Here is a 22397-nt window from a genome sequence, read left to right as displayed (position 1 = left end):
TCCGATCAGATGACTAGTGAGATTTGCTCAGTTAAGTACCTCTGCCTATAATCGTTAGGTCTTGAGTTCGAGTCACACTGAAAAGAAAGTGTGGAAAAACTATAGATCCTCTTAAATTGGAAAAAAAAAATCCGCAGAGATAAAATAATTTTTTTATTTACAGAAATGGTAAAATTATCTTTATGTGACCTAGATTATGAGTTCGAACCTTGAAAACAAATACTGATGTTTGTATTAGGATAGACTATCTATATTCAAGGAGATGCGGTCCTTTCCCGAATCCTATATGAATGCACGAAATAATGGCGTATGCACAAACCAATCAAAATAGCAATTTTAAAAAAATATTCTAAAAATAAAGATAAGAAAACCATAATTATGTGTCGATTATGTTAAGAAGAAAAAAGAAGATCCATTTGAGGGGAAGATTTTATAGGATTGTATATGGAACAAGTTGCCAACACAATTCCAACAAACAAATTCTTGATATTGTCTTAATCATAAGGCAATAAAAACTATTTTGTATTTGGTGTTTATACTAAAATATATTAATTTATTATGCATTTATTGAGTTGATGTGATTATAAAATACGAATTACATTAAAGTTTTACTAAGACATGGAAGAAAAAATGATATTGTATAGTTGCTGTAAAAATAATAGCCGAAAAATGTATAACATTTGTTTATTTTTTTGTATATATAATTTTGTATGTTATATACAAAAATTATTCAAATTTTAGACACTTTTCAGCTAACAAGTATAAATAGTTTTTGGCGTTGGCTAAAAGTGATAATACCCCGAAATGAAATATGTAACCCGGAACTAATTCACACAAATTAAAATAACAAGAAATATTTGTTCTTGTTATAAAATAAAGACTATAAAGTAAAGACAAGTATAGAGAGAAACTGTTATATTATTCGAATTCAAACTGATGTACATAATGAACTGAAATCTCTTCTATTTATAGAAAAAAGGAAGCTGTTGTGTAAGCTGCTACTATACCAGATATAGATAATCTTCTATTGAGAGCAATGTTTATCCATAACGGAGTACTGAAAGGATAAGCTTATTATACCCGATATGGATAATCTTCTACCGGGGGTAATGTTTATCCATAACTAGGTATTGAAAGGATAAGCTTATTATACCCGGTATGGATAATCTTCTTCCGGGGATAATATTTATCCATAACTGGGTACTGAAAGGATAAGCTTATTATACCCGGTATGGATAATCTTCTACCGGGGATAATATTTATCCATAACTGAGTACTGAAAGGATAAACTTATTATACCCAGTATGAATAATCTTCTACCGGGGTAATGTTTATCCATAACCGGTATCGAAGTGATAAGCTTCAGAGTACTTAAATAGATAAACATATTTACGGTGGAGTCCCATATGAATAAGCTTTTTCAGGACGCTTATTTACAACGGAGAAATAAATAAACATCCATAATATAATATATTTATAACAGTTTTTACCCTCAAATGCACATGACATACGTGTATAAATATATTTTTTTCCAGAAAAAACGGTTTTGGAGAAAGTGCAAATATGTAGCCTGTAACATTATTTCTATATTTAAAGGTCAAATTTGTTACCAGCACAATTATAGTACTACAATTTAAACATAGAAAATACCGTCAGACACATTGTACAATTGGATTAATTAGCAATGAGCAAATCAGAGAGTATAATCTGATTATTCTTCTCAACAACTCATCATTAAAGGAACAAGATGGCATATATATTTATTGATTTCTTCTAGAAGTGATTAATGCAAGTGTTAATTGAGAGAAATAATTTAATGCTAATTGTCAAAGGAGGCCTACTTATGAAGGAGTTCCCAAAGACCAAAGACTACTCTATCTGTCAACAGCCAACCAATACAATAATACAATTTTTTTTTTCATTTGACAAATATCCCAATTAACATAAGAAAGATTACTTAAAATTATTATAATTTATATTTTTACTTTTTATACTAAATCTTTTTTTTTCTAACTAAGCGACTTTAATTAAGGGTGAAAAGGTCCTAACAATCCGACTAAGCACCTTTGACTACAAGGAGACGTTTGGTATGATGGATAATCAAACATAATCTTGGAATAAAAATTTAATACCACTTTATTCCTTGTTTGGTTACTAATCCTTATCCCATGATTAAAAATAGTATCGGAATAAGTTATACTTGCCAGATGGTGGAATAGTGATCCCATGATAAAGCAATAAAATTAATAATCTCGGGATTGATACAGCATAGTAGTACGAAACAGTCAATAATAAATAATATAAGAATAACTAATTTCAACATAACTAATTCTAATATAACTAAATCAGAATGCCAAAAAAATCTTTTTTCCTAACTATTCGATTATACGCCTTTAATTAAGGGTGATCCTAACTATCTGATTAAGTAACTTTCACAATAAATATTAATCAGTTGTCCACATGTTTTATAATAAAATAAAATAAAGAGGAAAAAGAACAAAACAAATGTAGAAATTTGAAACCAAGACTCACTCTATATATTAACATCAATAACAAAGCCAGCACACCAACATAGACAACTCAATTAGACAAACAGAGCAAGAAGTTGCTTTGCTTAATCAACATTTGTGTTTTTCTATTTTCTCCACCTCTCTGTCACCTTTTTTCTACTTTCAAAATTCCTTTAGCAAAAACTACAAAAATTCAAGAATACAGACATAGTAGAGAGAAGTTACAAAATTCATCACAAAACAAAAAGCTTCAGCAAAGAAGAAACAACAAGAAAAGAAGATAAATACTTACATACATACAGAAAAAAACTTCACCAAGATTAATTTTTTTTTTTGCAATAAAATTCACAAAGATTGAAACTTTTTGCCATTTTGGTTAATGGGGTCTCTCCCAATTGCGGTTTCCGGGACCACCGTACACGGTGGTGGAGGCGGTGGTAGGTGGTGGCAGTGGTGCAATAACAAGAACAATAACAGCAATACCACTAAGAGTAATATTAATGGAAGTAGTAACAGCAGCAGCAGTGATCCTTGTGCTAACTCTTCAGCTTTTGTCTTCTTTTTGGTGTCATTTGTTTGTCTTGCTTCAATTGCTGGGATTTACTGTAGGCTTTTACTACCCCCTAATGTACATACAACACTTTCTTCTTTGGGATGTCATGAGGATAATGAGGGTTCTTGGTCAATTGGCGTTTACTATGGCGACTCTCCTTTTAACCTTAAACCCATTGAAGAGGTAAGAAATTTTTTCCTTTTTGATTTTTTTTTGCTCAATTCTTGGTTTGAATGGTAAAGTTTTGATCTTTTCTGTTTTGGGGTTCTGGAATTTTAGTTTTGAACCTTTTTAATTGAGAATTCTTGGTTTTATGGGGGGTTTGGCTCAAAGATTTAATTTAATTTTTTTTTGGGACTAAAGTTGCTAAGTTTTGTGGGGATTTCATGATTTGTTGAAATTTGTGTTGTGGAAATGTTTTGGCAGGCAAATGTATGGAGGAACAAAAGTGCAGCTTGGCCAGTGGCAAATCCAGTTGTCACATGTGCTTCAGCTTCTGGGGCTAGTTTTCCCAGTAATTTTGTTGCTGATCCTTTTCTTTATGTTCAGGTAATCTTTTTTCCTTTTTTGAAAATTTAGCTTTTATGTCTTGATTCTTGTTAGAAAGTACTCCTTCCGTTCCAACAATTTATGATAACCTATTTAATTGGACACAGAGTTCAAGAAGAAATGAATACTTCTTAAATTTACGGTCCTAAACAAGCCATAACATTTATGTGGCTATAATTCTTTTGAAACTTGTGGTGTTAAACATGTCCGAGTGTTTGTGTGCCTATTGCCTATTAAAGCTTTTCATTAATGATAAAATTGAAAGTTTAAGTTAAATTTTTTCCAAATTTAGAAAGAAGTATTCTTTTTGAAACGTGCTAAAGGAAACATAAAAGTGGAAAGGAGGAGCAGTAACTTACTACTAGTAAGTAGTAATATTTGCTAAGTTCTATTGCTCTATGATAGATTAGCTTTGTTATATTTTTGATAAGCAAATAAGAGGAAGCATCTTTAGCTTTTTCTATCATGCATGTAATCAGGTTGGTGAAAGTATGATGGCTTGTTTGAAGTTTCATTGATGAGACTTTTGTGGACGAGTTGTTTAACTTTAATCATCTATTATCATCATCCTTTGGAGATTAGATGTGACGTTAATGGAACCGAACTATGTCAGCTTAATCACCTGAAACATATAGATTAGTAAGCTGTTGTGTGCTGTTGCAATTATTTAAATTGGCTGATGAGGTCACAGGATTTGTCATTAACACATCCTTTTGGTGAGGAATCCTGCAGTGAAGGAGGAGAGAACTTTAAATCTAGTGCAAGTAGGTTGAGTTATAAAGTAGATATAGGGATGGAAAAGGTAGTAGTTTAGTTCTTTGACATTATCCTTTTGGCTCTTGTTGATGGTGCTTTCCTTGGTTATGTTTATTATTCTGCTCAATGTCAGCATAGGCCGTCCCCAAGTTAATAATGTGCAAAAAAATTGGGATAGAAAGAGAGATAATTAGGGGAACTTTGCTCTTCTCTTTTCATTTTACTGGAGAAAATGGATTTGATGCCTCTGAAGGATAATGACCAATCAGTTTCTAGTGCCTACTAGGAATATAGCCAAAGCCAATGATGTTACATGTAATTAATAAAAATCTGTGGTTTGGTACAACTATGTAGAATTAGAAATGGTCCTCGTACACAGAAGTGCTCTTTTTATCAGGAAATTTGGTGACATGGTGACAGACTCCTCGCTTGTCAAGTGGTTTCCTGATATATGCAAATGAGACGGGAAAAATTGAGTCGTATAAGAATAAGACTTAAAGCGTTACATACTCAGACAGACTAAGGTTGCTTCAAATATTTAAATCCAGGATTTTTGAGTTTCGCTTATTGTAAATATATTGTTTCCTTAGATGTAGCATTTCTCTATCTGAAAATAATACCATATATATGACTTGTCTAGTTTTGGTGCTATATGATATTTTATGTTTGAACTATTTTCGCTGAGGGTTTCTGGTCGTTACAATCTTTAGATTCCTCTCCTTTAGTACATACAGGATCTTGATTGTTGTTTTTCTGTTTGATTACATTGTTCAGGGAGACATCCTTTACCTGTTCTTTGAATCAAAGAATTCAATCACAATGCAAGGCGATATTGGAGTTGCAAGAAGTACTGATAAGGGAGCAACGTGGGAACAGTTGGGTGTTGCGCTGGATGAAGACTGGCATCTCTCCTATCCTTATGTCTTTGACTACAATGGCAACGTAAGCTTTTTACTTCCTCAACTATTTATATGTCATGTAACTCAATTTTGTCTGAAACAACAACGTTACACTTGCGCTATCATTGAAGTCTATTTTTCTTGACGTCGTGATTAATATTTCCTTCATCTGTATTATTTTGTGTAGATCTATATGATGCCTGAGGGCAGTGCGAAAGGGGATCTCCGTCTTTATCGAGCTGTAAAGTTTCCTACAGAATGGAAACTGGAAAAGATCGTAATGAAAAGGCCGCTTGTTGATTCTTTTATAACTCAACATGATGGGAAGTACTGGCTTTTCGGTTCAGATCATAGTGGAATTGGTGCCAAGAAGAACGGTCAGTTGGAGATTTGGTATAGTAGCTCGCCTCTTGGTCCTTGGAAACCACACAAAATGAATCCTATCTATAACACAGATAAGAGCAAGGGAGCACGAAATGGAGGTCGACCATTTTTATATGATGGACATCTTCATCGTGCTGGTCAAGACTGTGGTGAAACATATGGGCGACGCTTACGTCTCTTCAAAATAGAAGTTCTGACTCCTACTGAGTACAAAGAAGTTGAGGTGCCTTTGGGTCTTAAAGAGTCGACGAAGGGACGAAACGCCTGGAATGGGGCCCGCAGTCATCAACTTGACGTGCAGCAACTAAGCTCCGGGGAGTGGGTTGCAGTTATGGATGGGGATCGAGTCCCTTCAGGAGATGTAAATCGACGGTTTATTTTAGGTTTTGCATCAGCTTTAGGTGTTGTGATTCTTGTTATAGTGTTTGGTATGTTACTAGGAGCAGTGAAAGGATTAGTTCCCTTAAGTTGGTGTCCTCACAATGTCGGAAAGAGGAGTGATGTCGCGTTTGATTGGGAAAGATCAAGCTTGTTATCTTCTAGAATGAGGCTATTCTGTAGCCGCTTGAACAGAGCAAGCTCGTCTCTCCGTGCCAGAATAAATCCAAAAACATGCAGTGGAGGGTTCGTTCTTGTTTTAGTATTTGTAGTGACTGTGGTGTTAGTGTGCACCGGAGTTAAGTACATCTATGGAGGCAGCGGTGCACAGGAAGCTTACCCGTTGAACGGTCAGTACTCTCAGTTCACTTTATTAACAATGACCTATGATGCTCGGCTCTGGAACTTGAAAATGTATGTCAAACATTACTCGAGGTGTTCTTCAGTTCGCGAGATTGTCGTAGTGTGGAATAAAGGCCAACCTCCAGAATTGAGTGAGCTTGATTCAGCAGTGCCAGTTAGGATAAGAGTAGAGGAACAAAACTCGCTGAATAATCGCTTTAAGGTAGATCCTTTGATAAAGACACGTGCAGTTCTTGAACTTGATGATGACATTATGATGCCTTGTGATGATGTTGAACGTGGATTTAAGGTATGGCGTGAGCATCCTGAGCGCATAGTAGGGTTTTACCCCCGGCTTGCAGATGGAAACCCATTGAAATATAGGGCTGAGAATCATGCTCGCGAGCGCAATGGTTATAATATGATTCTAACAGGAGCAGCCTTCATCGACAGCAAAATGGCTTTCGAGAAGTACTGGAGCAATGAAGCTGCAGCAGGTAGAGCAATGGTGGACAACCTTTTTAATTGCGAGGATGTTTTGCTAAACTACTTGTATGCAAACGCGAGCTCCACCAGTACAGTTGAATACGTCAAACCTGCATGGGCAATCGATACTTCAAAATTTTCGGGTGTTGCAATTAGCCGGAATACGCAGACTCACTATGGGCTAAGAAGCAGTTGTCTCCAAAAGTTTTCTGAAATGTATGGAAGCATATCAAGTAGAAAATCAGAATTTCACCATCGAAAAGATGGTTGGGATGTATAGCAAGGAGCAAATTTCTAGCATCATAGTTGAAGTTAGTGTTTTTCATTTTTATTTTTTTTGATTTTTGATCTTTCTTTCCTCTTGGTATAATTTTGGTTTTATGATTTTGGTCAGTTTTGTTTACCTCCTGTTGTAAATTTTGCTTTGGGAGGGACTTCAACTTTTGTAAGGCAAATGTACATTAGTTTAGATACATAAGTTGATATAGTTCTGTGTTATCCTTTCTATCAGATTTCAAGATGTACTTTCACCAACATCTATTTGTGATGTGATTTCAAGGCAAAGCAGTACAGTTTCTCTTGAATGTTCAAGATGTAACAACAACGATATAATAAGATAACTGAAGTGTAAGAAATACCAGATAGAAATATAACTCTACTAACAAGAAATATCTAATACTAATGCAATTGGTATGGCAAAGAAATACACTCAACCCACTCATCTTCTACCTCAATACCCTCTTATCAAACGTCATATCTTCAGTAAGCTATTGTTGCGCCATATCTACCTCTAACTCTTCTTATGCCCACCAAGGCCAATCTCTTATACCTCCTAGCGGAAGCATATGTGCCTTTCCTCTTTACATGTCCATACCATGTTAACTTCACTTCTTGCATCTTGTCCTCCACGAGAGCCAAACAAAAAGCTTTTGCTAGCAGTGCTCTAATAAAAAATTACATGAATTATTTGAAAAATAAGTTTTACTATTTTTAACCTCTGGGAAAAAACAAAAGGAGGAGGCACGTTACTATTTTCCCTTTTTCTTTTTCTCTTCTTTGAGGAACGTTCATTAGTCTAGTCAACTTAAATAGGCATCATATATTGACCACTAGGGAAAAAAAATTATTTTCCAAGAAAATGTCGACTGTTTACTACCAACATTTGGGTTGGCCTATTTTTCGAGCAGGGCATCAAATGACATGGAGGATAAGATCAAAGTTTATTACAGTAGTAACAAAATACGCCCCTAAACTGACATTAACTGACAATAGGAGGAGGCACGATAGCGTAGATATTCATATTAATCAAGATTGACTTAAGGTGCATAGTAGTGTAGAGTAGGTTAATTAAGGAGTTTCTTAATTCTTACTAGCTAAACCTCTCATCTTCTCTAGAAAAGTGTAATAGCCCACTAGCTAGTGATATTCATGTTCTAAAATGCATCACTAGGGTTTATAGAACGGTTTTACAATGTATCACTAGGGTCTAAGACTCGTTTACTTATATATCTAGTATTTCTCTCGTATTTTGTCGATGTAAAATTTGTTTGAGGTGTCACAAAAAGTAAAACTCTAAATAATTTAATAGATCGCCCAACTATATATTATTGAAATGAATTTTTTTTAGAATATATGTGCTAGTAAACGATAGCAGTTATCTAGTGAATTAACCGAGGTGAGCAAACACAAGGTTTTAAGAAAAATATGGAGAGAGGGGAAAGGATGCTTTTCATCACTACGTGGTTTGTGTAATCTCCAAAAGGTTAATGTTTCCAATTCACGTTGTTGTGCATGTGAATTGATTAAGAGAATATATAAAGAAGCATAGGGAATGTAGTAAGTGAAAATGTAGGCTCTATTTATATGCAAAAGGGACCTAAAATATGTTTGTGGTGCTCCACGAGCCACAACTATAGTCACCTTTTGACAGCACATTTGACAATTGACATAGAGTTTTTGGGGTCCAAGGTATTAATAATGTATATATATATATATATATATACCGGACACCAGATGAAATTATATATAGTTTCCATTCGGTGTCCGGTATATATATTGGGACCAGATTAAATCTAAATTTACATTCAGAGGCGGAGTCGGGATTTGAAACTTATGGGTTCGGGGTTCTAATCATTTCAAGTTATTGGGTTCTAAATTAATAATTTGTACATATTCAATCGATTTTTTAAGATAAATACATGAATTGGATTAAAGTAACTGAGTTCGGCCGAACCCGCATTCAATGGGCTAGCTCCGCCCCTATTTACACTAAAAAATCCATATTACAAGTAAAATGCTCCCTAACAAAAATAATTTCATATCTAAGGCTTGAACTCGAGACTTCTGCTTAAAGATGAAAGAGTATTTATTACTTCTGGTATATATTATATTAGTATCAAATCTAGAGTTTTGATATCCATGCTTTGCTTGCATATCTTTCTTTTTCTGAAACTCTCATCAAAGTTCATTTATATGACCCATAGAGTCGACTTTGGCCTTCCTTAAGTCCATTTTGTTTTGCTTGTCTTCCCTTTTGACCCATGTTGATTTTGAGATTTTGAGTATCAAATCTAAAGTTTTGAGCATCCAATATGGTGTATTCATTTTATATTATCTTTTTATACATGTACATGTTGCTTTTAGAATAATAGTAGTAGTAGTATTTTACACACGTATATATAAGGAAATATTATTGTTAAATAGTGTCGATTGACACCCCCTTAGAGTTAGGATTTTTCTGCCAATGACTACAATGCAATCATGTTATCCTCTTAGCTTATCCGATTTTTGCCCCAAACTATCATTATTGGAGTTTTACCTTTTTAAATGTTAAATTTATTGCATATAGTTATAGGTTCGAATCCTATTTGGAGAGATTTGATTAATTCTGAATTAGCAAACCAAAAAGTTGGAAGAAGGTTAAAAGGATTTGGAGAATGAAACAACATAGCTTATCACCTTGGGATCATAATAAAGACACTTGCCTCCAAAAAACTAGTTTTCAGATAAGGGTGATGACTTTGTCTAGGAATATGAAGAGGTTTAATTTATCTCATCTCTCAATACAGATGAAAAGGTTTAAATTAAAGTTTACGAGTTGGAGTTTTAGATTTTTATCGTGTGGTTTTGTTCGCCTCAGGTATTATATTTTTTGTTGCTATTATTTGACATTACTTATCTTTTATCTCTCTCTTTCTCTTTTCTCTTTCATTTTTCTTCCGTCCTTGCTTTTCTCTTCTTTTTCTTCTTGCCCTTTCTGAGCCGAGGATCTATTGGAAACAGCTAGGTAGGGGTAAAGTCTGCGTACAGATTATCCTCCTCAGATCTCACCTATTAGGATCAAACTGGGTTTGTTGTTGTTGAGTTCGAGCTAAGAAAATCCATAGTAAAATGGAGAACATCTTTACCTTTTAGTAAATTTACTTAGCAAAAATCATGATTAATGGTGCTTGTCAATTTTGGATATCAAATGCTTTAAACGAAAAAGAGAAAAAATATCTATCATCAATCACTATTAAAATAAACATTAATTTCCGATGGAATTAGCTTCTCGAAAACATTTTTGATGGATTTTTATGTTGAAATTCCTTTCTGACGAGCCAATTTTTGATAGGACGTCCATACAAAGTTCGCGTTTTCTTTAGTGGATGCAAATATGCATCTATAAAATGAGTGTTTAGAAAGATGCATGTGTTATGGATGAGTAACTAACTTCATTTTTTAAAAAAAAAACAAAAAAAAAAAAAAAACTTCATTTTATGCCCGAACACCATAAAATACAATGTCAATCATGCTAAGTAATTTGAATTTCAAGTTTGTACTTTTGAAAAAGATTAAAATATTAATAAAAGTATATCGTGCTAGAATATTTTTTTATATATGAATTTGAGTTTTTCTTTTCCTGTCACCTTGTTTATTATATTAATATAAACTATAGCTCATGATCAATATCTGATGTTAATTGCTTATGGTTTTATGGATGAGTTGCATTGAGTTTTGTTCAATTGCTCTTTCTAAAAGACAATTTTTAACGACTCTAACACCAACGCAGTTCCCCAATTAAATTATTGCCACGTACCATTGATTATATGGATGTTCGACAATATACATTATATATTGTGCGTATTTACGAACATCCACAATCTAATTATAATTTTGATTTTTGAAATGTAACACAAACAATTTTTGCTTTTTGACTAAGACATAAAATGATCTAACTTTTATATATATATATATATATATATATATATATATATATATATATATATATATATATAGTGTAAAAAAATTATATTAGGAATATATCTTCAACTGTTGTAAGAAGAAATCTGTCCTATTTTCTAAACTATTAATCTCACAATATAGTTATCTTAGATAACCTGATAATGCGAACGTTTTGATCGTTGCGAGTACAAAATATAAACCCATAAATAAAGTGAAAAACAAGGAGAAATAAAAGAGAAGTATTAGAAACCTTCTTTCATAATTATAATGTTGAACCCAAATACTAATACATCCCTAATTACTCTTATGTATGCTTAATTTTGTTGATAAAACGACCCGGCCACTCGTTTTGAGTGTTGTGCCTCGTTTCCCTGTTTATTGCTCCTTTTTGTGCTTCACAGTCGTTATATGACTTACCGGGTTAGTTGGATCGGGTCCGGAAGGATTTCGGAGTGAATTGAGATACTTAATCTCATAATTGAAAGCTTAAGTTGAAAAAGTTGACCGGATATTGACTTATGTGTAAACGACCTTGGATTCGAGTTTTGATACTTCTGTTAGCTCCTTGAGTGATTTTGGACTTAGGAGCATATCCGAATTGTGATTTGGAGGTCCGTAATAGAATTAAGCTTGAAATGACAAAAATTGAAATTTTGAAAAGTTTGACCGGGGTGGACTTTTTGATATCGGTGTCGGATTTCGATTTCGGAAGTTAGAGTAAATCCGTGGTGTCATTTGTGACCTGTGTGCAAAATTTGAGGTCAATCGGATGTGAATTGATAGATTTCGGCGTCGTTTGTAGAAGTTGGAAATTTAAAAGTTCATTAGGCTTGAATTGAGGTGCGATTCGTGTTTTTGATGTTGTTTGAGGTGATTTGAAGGCTCGACTAAGTTCGTATCGTGTGTTAGGACTTGTTGGTATGTTCGGTTGAGGTGTCGAGGGCCTCGGGTTGATTTCGGGTGGTTAACGAACTTGGAATTGAATTTGAGAAGCAGTTGAACTTTGGTTTTTGTCGGTGTAATCGCACCTGCGGATGGGGAATCGCAGGTGCGAGCTCGAAGATGCGGAGAGATCAGCACAGGTGCGGAGTTAGCCACAGAAGCGGGCCTTGAGGTGCTCCTGCGAGGCCGCAGAAGCAGCTAAGTGAGCCGCATAAGCAGTTTGACTGGACAAAACCCATATAAGCGAGGGTTCCGAAATTTTCACCATTTTTGTTTGAGCTCGGATTTTGGAGATTTTGAGAGGATTTTCAAGGGGATTCAGAGGTAAGTTCCTTGTGTTTATTTTTCTTTAATAATCATATTTCCCCACTGATTTTCCACCTAGTTGGTATGTTTTTGAGGTGTAATTTGGGGGTTTGAGGCTAGAGATTTGGAGAGTCGATTTTGGGGATTTGAGTAGAGATTTGATATCGGATTTTGATAAATTTAGTATAGTTAGACTCGTGGTCGAATGAACTTTCGAATTTCGTGACTTTTGTCGGATTTTGAGATATGGGCCCATGGGCCGAGTTTGAACCAATTTCGGATTTTTGAGTTTTAACTCAGTAATTTCTTGTAGAATTGATTCCTTTAGCCCGTATTGATTGTATGGTACTGTTTATGGCTAGATTTGGGTCATTTGGAGGCCGGTTTGTAAGGCAAAGCATAGTGGAGTAGGGATTTGCTCGGATTGAGGTAAGTAATACTTCTAAACTTGGTTATGAGGATTCGAAATCCCAAATTATGTGTTATGTGATTGGTATTGAGGTGCCGCACATGCCAAGTTATGGGCATACGAGCGTACACCGTGAGAATTATGACCTGGTCGATTCCATGACACTGTAGTGGTTCTATCTTGTTGATATTCGTGATTTCATCATGATATAAAGTAACTGAGATGTTGTCGCGTCCCCCTTTTTTCCTCCGTGGAGAGAAGTCCGGGTTTCGACATTCACGGGGTGTAATGACTCATTTCCTTTTGGGAATTGGGTATTTGAAGAGTCTCCACCTAACGGATTATGGTGCGTTAGGGCACCTAGAGTGATTAACTCTTGAGTTGGTTTGCATTACCAGAGATTAGGGTAAGAGCTCGAAGTAACCTCGAGGGGAAGGTGTTAGGCACCCCTTTTAGTCTACAACTGTGGGTCCCGACCGAACTTATATTTACAAATTAGTCCATATAAACAGTTGAATCAAACGAGTTGCAAGTAAAGCACGTTGGATAGTTCAAGTAGTAAGATAAAGGTTTGAACAAGTTGTAAAAGATGAAAAGTTTTAAATAAAGAGAGAATTTGGTAGAGAGGGGTCCTAGGTTGTTTGTCCTATAGGATCACCCCACGCAATGTCCGGTAAACACTCCTCGATGAGGGGCTACACGTGACATTAACACGTAGTCATCATATCCCATGTCTACCCTTCCCATCCCCTTATTGGTCATGCAAAGCGAGTGTTTGGTCACTGATTCCTATTGCGTGCTGCTACCCGTCCCTTCTTAATGGTCCCGGAGGGAGTTAGGACCTCTACTTATAGGTAGTTCTAGGCATACCCTTAAGGTTTAGAAAGGCGAAAAACTCTAAGGCGACAGTCAAAACATTTAGGACTTTCACATAATGGGAGCAATTAAGAGGCTCACAGTTTCCTCCTCAAACAAACATACAAGCAGCACGTCTCAAGCACAGTTAAAGTCCTTATTAATCAAAGTCCTAAAGCAGGATATCTAAGTGACTATGCAGAAACGGACCAAACCTTTTATACCCAGAATTTATAAACTAGTAGTTGCCTAGGAATTCCTTTTTTAAAAGCTTATTAGAATCAGAAATGTTAAACGACAGAGACAATTTCAGAGAAATACAATTTCGAAAATGCCCTAAGGCTTGCATATATGCAGTAGACTGTGTTTATGTTAATGCAGAAACAAATAGGTTTTTCGAAATTGATACCTATAGGCATGATATCTAATACGATTGAGGCAATTTTGAAAAGAACTGATTTTAGGAAATAGTGACACTTAATAAGACCAGTTTTAAGAAGTAAACTAGGCGAAATGAAATTGATTTATTAGGCTAATAAGATTATTAGACATAATTGAGAATAGAAATCCCTATAGGTATGGTATCTAGGCGTATTACTGGTTTTAGTCAATTTGCAGTAGCATATGGAAAGACTTGTTAGAACTGAATCGGAATTAAGTCCTACAAGCATGACATCTACTGATTTAAGACATAATGGTTTGGAACCTAGAAACATGATTTCTAACATGACAAATGCAGAATCTTATGAACATGGTTTATATCTGATGCAAAAGAAATTGGAAATGAGATCCTATAGGCATGATTTCTATTAGGCAAAAGCAATCAGATTCACAAGAGCAAACCTATGAGCATGTTTTCTACTGAGTAAGGCAAGCAGATTTGGAAAGTAAGATCCTAAGAGCAGGATTTCTACCCATATTACCCCACAAAGTATACATCTACCCACTTTTACTAAATACCCCAAATATCTATTTACAAATTATTACAGGCCAATAAATGAATTACATAAGTAGAAATAGAAATCAAGAAGCTATTTTATAGGGAGCCTGCAATCAGGCCCAAGTTTCCCAAAACCTCCAATGGTCTCACAAGCCTCATTTCCATAGACAAATCAGGGTCTATGTGCATTAAAGTTTCCTAAGGGTCTCAAGGACCTCGGGCAATGCTTACACCTAGACTTAGAAACCAAGCATTGCATCATTGTAGTGTGGAAAGGCCAACCTCAGTATGCCAGAGTTCAGAGGGCTCTCAAGAGGATCCCAAGGCAGTACACATACTAGAGGGGGCAAAACTTATTAACTAAAAGTGAAGTGAAAGTGCAGGACACAAGTTGAAAGAGGTTTATTAAAGACTGGATTTAAAAGTCTGTTTTGAAAGCCATTAGTAAAGCAACAGAGGTTGTTTGAAAAGAGGCTGAAGTGATAAAAAAAGTCAGGCACTTCAGGATAGGTTCACACACAGAATCCAAATGAATTCAGTAGTCACACAGGGGTCAAGGGGTTTGGGGATGCACAGACATTTGACTACAAACACATAACCCCAGCAAGGGTCTTAGGACTGGTTTGGACATGCTCAGAAATAGTTGACACTGGCATAATCACAAACCAGACAGGGAGAACATAAACACATAGAGAGGGATAGGGATTTGGTATTCATAAGATGGCAAATAAAAGACAATTGACAAGCCATGCTTTGAAACACACATAAGGGAATACTTAATCTAAAGGGAAGGGGAGACATAATAGCATGCTAGTAATGTAACTCAACTACAATTTTTATAACAGAACCACAAGTAGAAGCAGACTAGAAATAAGAGAAACTGAAGCAATAAGAGAAACATGTTGTTATTGAGGCTTTAAATTAAAACTAGGACATACCAGTGAAGAGAGAAGCAAGAAGAATGAAAGAACAAGAGAGCACAGATGATTAGTCTTGGCTTGCAGCCGACTAATAGCAACAAATAGCACAAGACAGAGGGGAGAGCAGATATTTTTTAGTAAGAGAGGTAGTTTTGAAAACTAAGTGTTCCTGTTGTGTTTGTAAAAGACTTAGAGTATTTATAGTTGAAAGCATGTAGTGAAATAAGGTAAGAATCACAGCAGCATAACAATTGAAGAACTCAGAATCAATCAGTTAGAGAATCAAGGAAGTACTCCCTTAAGTTAAGGGAATCAAATCAAGCGGAAGATTCAATATCATATAAGGCAAGAAGAAAAATCAGTGCATGACTAAATAAGGAAGGAGTCAAGGTTCAGTAAGCATAGAGTAGTCAATTAGGACTAAATTCAGAAAAACCCAATTAAAGGATGACTCGGTAAAAATAAAGTACCATAGAAAATAAGGTAATGAAATCAGTCAATTTAAACAGACGAGTAGAGTTTTAGGGTTTTGAAAGAAAGTCTTGCAATCAAGCCATCAATTAAGGAAATCAGAATCAAATCAAGAGAGGGTCATGATTCTATATTGCAACATATAAATAGAGAGGAACGAATAGACGTAGCAAACAGGCAAAGTCAGCCATAGTGACAGAAAGAAGCAAGAGATTAACAAACAAAATGAGCATAGTCATACAGAAGTGACATAAGTAGGCTAAGGATTTAGTAAAAACACATTCGAAGCATGGTAACCATGGAAGATTATCAAGAATCAAGTAAACAGGCTAACACGCAGAACCAAAGTAAAGAAAATCTTAGAAATTAGGGCTTTTTGACATAGGCGAATTAAAAGCAGTAAGAACGTAAGATTGTTCAAAATAAGCAAGGAAAGAGGTTTAAATCATAAAGAAAATCGGTTAAAACAAGTGTAGAAAGAACTCCGAGAAAACCCTAACTTTTTAAAGAAAGTAAAAATGGTTTAAAGTTAAGGATCTTGCAGAAGAAGTTCGAGAATAGTGCAAATCATAAGAAGAAACAGACTTAAAGCGTTAAAAATAACACAGATCTAAGGGATTCAAACGAGAGTTAGGGTTTCAAAGGGAAACCCAAATAAAACGAAAGAACCTGTCGTAAACTTCACCGGTCGTAACAAATAAGGTGTGATTTTGCCCAAAATCACACTGGAGAACCCATGAGTAACAGAAACAGAAACCCTAGATCCAAATCGGCATGGCTCAGGATCCTTGAAGGCCTTAGAGATGATGAGCAAAGCGGTGGAGTGACCATTGGAGGCTTGGGGTTGAGAGGTAGTCGCCGGAGAAGACCGGAGAAGGAGGCGGCGGTTGAAAAGTGATTAGGGTTAGGTTGAGAGAGAAGAGGGAGATGAGAGCATCTGAAGGCGGCGGATTGGAAAAGTTATTAGGGTTAGGGGGTTGATTAGAGTTAAAAAAGGAAGGGGCTTGTTTGGACCGTTGATTTGGGAGATCAACGGTCAGAACTCAACCAGGTAGGTGGGTTCTGGGTTTGGGTAGGGATTTGTAGGGTCCAGGTCGGGTTATTTAATAAAAAATTGTGTTGGGGATTGGGTCCGATTTGGGCTACAATTGAAAGCCAAATCTGGCTATTATTTTAATAGCCAGTTTTTCCCTATTTTAATTTATAAAATTAATAGGTAATTTCTGTAAAATAATTTAAGTTGCCAAAATGATTAAAATACATAATTATCATTTTAAAAATATAGGAACCAATTTTATGCATATGAAATATAATTGTATTTTAAAATGGGTAACATTACAATTATATGCAATTTAGCTTAAAAATACTAAATGTAATTATAAAAATTATATTAGCCATATTTGGCATAAGTATAAAAATTAAATAAATAAATTATCAAAAAAATAATTTTGGAAATAATTATTGGGGATTTTATGAATAAAAGGGGAGAAAATAAATCAATTTAAACCCTTAAAATTGTGAAAAAATAATAAAAACCTTGTGTATGCTTATATATGCATATATATATGCTATTTTGAAGGCATTTATGCATACTTAAAATATATAGAAAAAAAATGGGTATCAACAGATGTCAGTCATGCTAGATATCATGTTTAGGCTTTATGCCGATACTGTTGGGACTCATAGTGATCGTTTCTTGTTGTTGTCTTACTGATTTCATTGATATTTTGTAGTTAGTCATATTCATTCATTTCATATCATATCTCAGTCTCTATTATTATTTATTGATATATTATATCATTGTTTTCAAGCTAGTTTCATGACATTGTGAGCCCGTGAGAGAGAGACTGGAGAGATTGATGACTGAGTGAGGTCGAGGACCTGATTATGAGTGATATTTATGGGATCGGGCTACGCACCACAGCGGTTATACTAATTTATGATAGCGCTTGGGCTGAAGGAGCTCCTTCGGAGTCTGCACACACCCCTAATGAGCGTGGTTGATTATATGGAGGATGGATCTTCCTTGGACGTGGATCTTGTCCAAAGCATTATGTACCTGGAGATGGATCTTTTCCACGGGCTGGATTGGTCCTACTCAGTATTGGGTGACTGATAGTCAGTGATGTATATATTTCAGGATGGATCTTCCTTGGGCCACATGGGCCATATACAGTACTGAGTGATTGAGCATTTGAGAGTGTGAGCACATGAGGCTGTTAGCATGCGTTACATACAGCATGCACATTGGCATTTAGAAGTAGAGGAGTTATATTCTTCATATCATTCAGATTTGATCTATTTTCCCCTTTTGAGTTATCTATCGAACTTGAAAGCATGTATATATTTCTACACTGTTATTTCTATATTGAACTGTGCCGGTTGAGTTCGTCACTTTTTTTTCAGTCCAAAGTTTGGATTTGTTACTTATTGAGTTGGTTGTACTCACGCTACATGTGCCACATACAGCATGCGCATTGGCATGTAGAAGTAGAGGAGTTATATTCTTCATATCATTTAGATTTGATCTATTTTCCTGTTTTGAGTTACCTATGGAACTTGAAAGCATGTTTATGTGTTTACACTGTTATTTCTATATTGAACTATGCCGGTTGAGTTCGTCACTTTTTTTCAGTCCAAAATTTGGATTTGTTACTTATTGAGTTGGTTGTACTCACGCAACACCTTGCACCTCGTGTGCAGATCTAGGTGCTTCCGGTCACGGGGGCTGCTGAGTGTGGAGTCAAGATCTCGGGAGATTATCGAGGTAGTTGTATGGTGTTCGCAGGACTTGACTCTCTTTCATTATCTTTATGTGTATTTCAGTTCCTATTCCTTAGACATTGTAGCAGACTGTATCCCGGTATAGATGCTCATGTACTCGGTGACACCCTGATTTTGGGAGAGGATTATATTGAATTACGAACTTATTTTCTATTTTCAAAAGGTTTTTCCTTAAATATTAACTGCTTCCGTGTTTTTCAAAGCTTCTGGTTATGTTGAAATAGTTAAGTAATTGGCTTACCTAGTTCCACATAGGCGCCATCACGATGGTTGGTTTGGGTCGTGACAAGTTGATATCAGAGCCTAGGTTACATAGGTCTCACGAGTTATGAGCAGATTTAGTAGATTCTTGAGGATCGGTACGGAGATGTCTGTACTTATCTCCGAGAGGTTGTCGAACCCTTAGAAAAATTTACATTCTTAAATTTTTGTCGTGTGAATCTGTTGATTCCGGTAACTAAACTTATTTTATTTTATTCTCTCACAGATGGTGAGGACACGTACTACTGGGCAGGATGGACAACCACCAGTACCACCAGCTAGGGCTGCGAGAGGTCGAGGTAGAGGGCGCGGTAGGGATAGAGGTGCAGCTCGTACAACAGTTAGGGCAGCACATACAGACCCACTAGTTGCCCAGTCCCGGAGCAGGTTCTAGTTGCAGATGAGCCAGTGGGCCAGCTCAAGCACCAGTTGTGACTGTTGTGATTCCAGGCCTTCAAGAGGCCATAGCTCAGATTCTGGCCGTGTGCACCAGTCTAGCTCAGGCGGTCTCTGTTCCGGCCGCAGCAACCACTTCTCAGGCCGGGGGAGGTACCCAAACTCCTGTCGTCCGTACACCAGAGCAGATGATGCAAGGACTCCAGACACCTAGGGCATTTCCAGCCCAGCCGGTTGTAGCTGCTCAGGCCCATGTGGTTACTGTTATGACTGAGGATGAGTAGAAGAGACTAGAGAGGTTTGGGAGGCTGAGGCCTCCATATTTCAGTGTGGCAGAGTCGGAGGATGCCCAGGGCTTCTTGGACAGATGTGAGCGGATTCTTCGCACAACTGGTATTTTGGAGACTAGTGGTGTCTCTTTCACTACTTTTCAGTTCACTAAGGTTGCTTTTAGTTGGTGGGAGGCTTATGAGAGGCGCAGGACGATCGGTGTAGCACCACTTACATGGCAGGAGTTCTCTATTCTCTTCTTGGAGAAGTTCGTGCCACAGACTCGCAGGGAGCAGCTGCACGGACAGTTTGAGTAGTTCCGTCAGGATGGCATGTTTGTGACGTAGTACGAGATGAGATTTTTTGAGTTGGCTCATCACGCAGCTTGGTTGGTTTCTACTGATAGGGAGCAGAATAAGAGGTTTATTGATAGCCTCACATATCAGCTACTTTTGCGTATGATTCTAGAGAGAGTATCAGGTGCTACTTTTGACGAGGTAGTCGACATTGCTCCCCAAATTGAGATGGTCCGCAGTTAGGAGCGGGGAGAGAGGGAGGCCAAGAGGCCTCATAGACCTGGTGGTTTCAGCGGTGTTCTTTCTGGGGGTCAGTTCTACCACGGCAGGGGTCGTTCTTATAGGCATGCTCAGACGGCTCGTGCAGTTCACTATAGTGCATCATCCGGCCACGGTTTGTATAGTACTCATCAGGTCCAGTCATCTCTCAGTTCCCTTCCAGCTCAGAGTTCGTCCCATGTACCTTTAGTTAAGAGCTCATCGGCACCGGGTTCTTCCGGTGGGTAATCTGGTGCTTGGGGCTCCCTTTAGTCCCTGCCGCCATTTGCAGGGAGGGGTTGTTTTGAGTATGGATATATGGGTCATATCAAGAGGCATTGTCCCCACCTCTTGGGAGGTCTAGCTTAGTAGAGGAGTCAGCCTACGACTTAAGCACCCGTTACTTCACCACCCGCCCAGCCAGCTCGGGGTGGAGCTCAATCAGATAGGGGTCGCCCTAGAGGGGTATGCCAATCAGGTTGCGATCAGGCCTGATTCTATGATATTCCTGCCAGACCAGATGTTGTTGCTTCAGATGTAGTGATTACATGTATTGTCTTAGTTTGCCACAAGGACGCCTCTGTATTATTTGACCCTGGTTCCACTTATCTGTATGTCTTATCATATTGTGCTTATTATCTGGATATGCCCCATGAGTCCTTAGTTTCATTTGTTCATATCACTATGCTGGTGGGCGATACTATTATTATGGACCGTGTATATCGGTCGTGTGTAGTGACTATTAGAAGTCTGGAGACTAGAGTTGATCTCTTGTTGCTTAGCATGGTTGATTTCGATGTAATCTTGGGTATGGATTGGTTGTCTCCATGTCATGTTATTCTAGATTGTCATGCTAAGACCGTGACGTTGCCAATGTCGAGGTTGTCGAGGATTGAGCGGAGAGGTTCTCTAAACTATGTTCCCAATAGAGTTATTTCATATTTGAAGGCCCAGCGGATGGTTGGGAAGGGTTGTTTAGCTTATTTGTCCTTTGTAAGGGATACTCCCACTATTGATTCTATTCCAGTGGTGCAGGAGTTTTCGGACATGTTTCCTACAGAGCTATCAGGCATGCCGCCCGACAGGGATATTGACTTTGGTATTGACTTGGTTCCGAGCACTCAACCCATTTCTATTCCACCATATTGCATGGCACCAACTGAATTGAAGGAATTGTATTAGCAACTTTAGGAACTCCTTGATAAGGGGTTTATTAGGCCTAGTGTGTCACCTTGGGGTGCATCGGTGTTGTTTGTGAAGAAGAAGGATGGTACTATGAGAATTTGCATTGATTATAGGCAGTTGAACAAAGTCACAATCAAGAACAAGTATCCTTTGCCCTGTATTGATGATCTGTTTGACCAGCTTCAGGGAGCGAGGGTGTTCTCCAAGATTGATTTAAGGTCTAGGTATCACCAGTTGAAGATTCAGGACTGGTACATTCTAAAGACGGCATTCAGGACTCTTATGGTCATTATGAGTTCCTTGTGATGCCTTTTGGGCTGACAAACTCCCCAACAATGTTCATGTTTCTGATGAATAGTGTGTTTCAGCCTTATCTTGACTCGTTTGTTATAGTGTTCATTGGCGATATCCTGGTGTACTCCCATAGCTAGGAGGAGCATGCCAGCATTTGAGGATCGTGTTGCAGCGGTTGGGGGAGGAGAAGTTTTATGCTAAGTTTTCCAAGTGTGAGTTTTGGCTTAGCTCAGTGGAATTATTGGGGCACGTGGTGTCCAGTGAGGGTATTCATGTGGATCCGAATAAAATAGAGGCGGTTTAGAGTTGGCCTAGACTGTCCTCAGCTAAGGAAATTCAAAGCTTTCTCTATTTTGCCGGTTATTATCGTAGCTTCGTGGAGGTTTTCTCATCTATTGCATCGCCCTTAACCAAATTGAACTAAAAGGGTGCTTCTTTTTGGTGGTCGGATGAGTGTGAGAAGAGCTTTTAGAAGCTCAAGACTGCCTTGACCAGAACTCCAGTTCTAGTTTTGCCTTCAGCTTCAAGCTCTTACACAGTATATTGTGATACTTCTCGGATCGATATTGGGTGTGTCTCGATGTAGGAGGGTAGAGTGATTGCTTATGCTTCGTGCCAAATGAAGCCTTATGAGAAGAACTATCCAGTTCATGATTTGGAGTTATCTGTCATTGTTTATGCATTGAAGATTTGGAGGCATTATCTCCATGGTATGTCTTGTGAGGTGTT

The 22397-nt window shown here is 37.1% G+C and overlaps 1 protein-coding gene across 1 annotated transcript; it reads left to right on the top strand.

Annotated features, from left to right (window-relative positions):
* Window positions 1–2757: 2757 nt before the first annotated feature.
* On the top strand, window positions 2758–7391 carry LOC104235082 (glucosamine inositolphosphorylceramide transferase 1). The gene is made up of 4 exons (XM_009788759.2): window positions 2758–3246; window positions 3490–3612; window positions 5143–5310; window positions 5455–7391. Exons 1-4 carry the CDS (start codon window positions 2890–2892, stop codon window positions 7135–7137), a joined length of 2331 nt encoding a protein of 776 aa, XP_009787061.1. The 5' UTR covers window positions 2758–2889; the 3' UTR covers window positions 7138–7391.
* The last annotated feature ends 15006 nt before the right edge of the window (window positions 7392–22397 follow it).

Source organism: Nicotiana sylvestris, chromosome 5 (assembly GCF_000393655.2).
Source record: "Nicotiana sylvestris chromosome 5, ASM39365v2, whole genome shotgun sequence".
Classification (NCBI taxonomy): domain Eukaryota; kingdom Viridiplantae; phylum Streptophyta; class Magnoliopsida; order Solanales; family Solanaceae; genus Nicotiana; species Nicotiana sylvestris.
The sequence above is the reverse complement of the archived record's forward strand: the minus strand, read 5'-3'. Positions and strand labels throughout refer to the sequence as shown.

Excerpts from the sequence above, each read along its gene's own strand:
- LOC104235082 (XM_009788759.2), top strand. The coding sequence starts at position 2,890 with ATGGGGTCTCTCCCAATTGCGGTTTCCGGGACCACCGTACACGGTGGT. Across the intron at positions 3,247-3,489 it reads ACCTTAAACCCATTGAAGAG|GCAAATGTATGGAGGAACAA; the intron begins GTAAGAAATTTT and ends ATGTTTTGGCAG. Across the intron at positions 5,311-5,454 it reads TCTTTGACTACAATGGCAAC|ATCTATATGATGCCTGAGGG; the intron begins GTAAGCTTTTTA and ends TATTTTGTGTAG.